At 44.2% G+C, this 2317-nt stretch overlaps 1 protein-coding gene across 1 annotated transcript in view; it reads left to right on the plus strand.

Annotated features, from left to right (window-relative positions):
• jakmip3 (Janus kinase and microtubule interacting protein 3) overlaps window positions 1-2317 on the plus strand; it is a gene marked incomplete in the record, with an annotated part of 60184 nt that overhangs the window by 49512 nt on the left and 8355 nt on the right. Inside the window, 4 exon segments of the mRNA XM_032511754.1 lie at window positions 292-345; window positions 948-1013; window positions 1312-1380; window positions 1472-1549. Coding sequence (XP_032367645.1) covers window positions 292-345; window positions 948-1013; window positions 1312-1380; window positions 1472-1549 — 267 coding nt within the window.

Here is a 2317-nt window from a genome sequence, read left to right on the forward strand (position 1 = left end):
ATCTGGCAACACCTTTGTACATCTGGCAACACATCTGGAAACCCATCTGTACATCTGGTAACACATCTGGCAACACATCTGGCAAAACATCTGGCAACATCTTTGTACATCTGGCAAAACATCTGGCAAAACATCTGGCAACATCTTTGTACATCTGGCAAAACATCTGGCAACACCTTTGCACATCTAGCAACACATCTGGCAACACATCTGTACATCTAGCAACACATCTGTGTGTCCATGCTGCGTGCTGATTGGCTGCTGTGCTGATGACGCGTCTCTCCTCCTCAGGACGTGGTGATCAGCGAGCTGATGAAGAAGCTCGACATTCTGGGAGATAACGCCGTAAGTGTATGTTGATTTATTTTGTTCCTGTGTTTAAAACAAACAGCCGTTGGTCGTTGGGGTCTCACATTTCCCAAAGCAGTGAACGCATCATGGAAGAAATGTTTCTAACGTGTTACGATGTGTTGTTGACATGTTGTCTCCATGTTGTTTACAAGTTGTTGACATGTTGTTGTTGTGTTGTTTACATGTTGTCTAGATGTTGTCTACATGTTATTGTGTTGTCTACATGTTGTCTATATGTTGTCTACATGTTGTCTACATGTTGTTTACATGTTGTTGTGTTGTCTACATGTTGTCTAAATGTTGTTGACGTGTTGTCTACATGTTGTTGATGTGTTGTCTACATGTTGTTGACGTGTTGTATCCATGTTGTTGATGTATTGTATCCATGTTGTTGACGTGTTTTCGCCATGTTGTGGACGTGTTGTGTACATGTCGTTGACGTGTTGTGTACATGTTGTTGACATTTTTTCTACTTGTTGTTGACATGTTGTCTACATATCGTTGATGTGATGTCTCCATGTTGTTGACATGTTGTCTATATGTTGTTGACCTGTTGTCTCCATGTTGTTGACGTATTGTGTGCGTGTCTCATGCAGAATCTGTCCAATGAGGAGCAGGTGGTGGTGATCCAGGCCAGAACCGTTCTCACTTTGGCAGAGAAGGTAACACACACACCTGAACACACACGGTTATTGTGTGTCCACCGCAGGAGACAAACCTGTTGCTCTCTGTCTCTCTCTCTCTGCCTGTCTCTGTCTCTATACGACTGTCTCTCTCTGCCTGCCTGTCTCTATCTGTCTCTCTCTGCCTGTCTCTGTCTCTACCTGTGTGTCTCTCTCTGCCTGTCTCGGTCTCTGCCTGTCTCTGTCTCTACACAACTGTCTCTCTCTGCCTGCCTGTCTCTACCTGTCTGTCTCTTTCTGCCTTTCTCTGTCTCTACCTGTCTGTCTCTCTGAGTAGTGGTTGGAGTCCATTGAGGTGACGAAGTCGGCTCTGCAGCAGAACATGTTGGACATCGAGAGCGAGAAGGTAAACTGCCCCCCCTCAGCAGGTTGTGTTGCTGCCAGAGTCCCCGGTTGTCCTTTGTCCTTTGACCTGTGTGTTGTTGTTGTTGTGTAAGGATCTGTTCAGTAAGCAGAAGGGTTACCTGGATGAAGAGCTGGACTACAGGAAGCAGTCCATGGATCAGGCTCATAAGGTCAGTGGGAGCAGCTCTGTGTGACCCCCCAACCCTAACCCCCTAACCCTAACGCCCCAACCCAGTCAATGGACAGATTCTGCACGAGACATGCACACAACGCATCAACAACATGTAGACAACATGTAGGTCAGGGTTAGGGGGTAACCCTAACCTTGACCCTTAGGGGGTAACCCTAACCTTGACCCTTAGGGGTAACCCTAACTCTAACCCTTAGGGCGTAACCTTAACCCATAGTGTGTAACCCTAACCCTGACCCTTAGGGGATAAACCTAACCCTAATCCTTAGGGGGTAACCATAACCCTTAGGGGGTAACCCTAACCCCGACCCTAAGGGGGTAACTATAACCCTTAGGGGGTAACCCTAACCTGTAGGGGGTAACCCTAACCTGTAGGGGGTAACCCTTATTGGGGGCCCAACCTATATATAGACAGAATTTTACGTGTTTACTTTCTTAAATAAAGTTATTTAAAGGGGCCTTGGTGGTCCTTTATGATTTTTATTCTCTGGTGTTTATATGGTTTATTTTAATGATATTATTAATATTTATTATCTTGTTTTACACCATAAATTGCTTGCCTCTGGATTTTACCATGATGATCCACATGCCATCGGTTTTATGCATGTTGCTAACAGTGTGGTTTCATCCTATGATGTATTTTAAATGTTTTATTATTATTTATTTATTATCGCGTGGCACTTTTTATCTTTATAGCACTTTTTTACAAAAGCACTTATTTACTAATTTTAATGGTATGTGTACTTTT

This window comes from Etheostoma spectabile, unplaced genomic scaffold (assembly GCF_008692095.1).
Source record: "Etheostoma spectabile isolate EspeVRDwgs_2016 unplaced genomic scaffold, UIUC_Espe_1.0 scaffold458, whole genome shotgun sequence".
In the NCBI taxonomy this organism is placed as follows: Eukaryota; Metazoa; Chordata; class Actinopteri; order Perciformes; family Percidae; genus Etheostoma; species Etheostoma spectabile.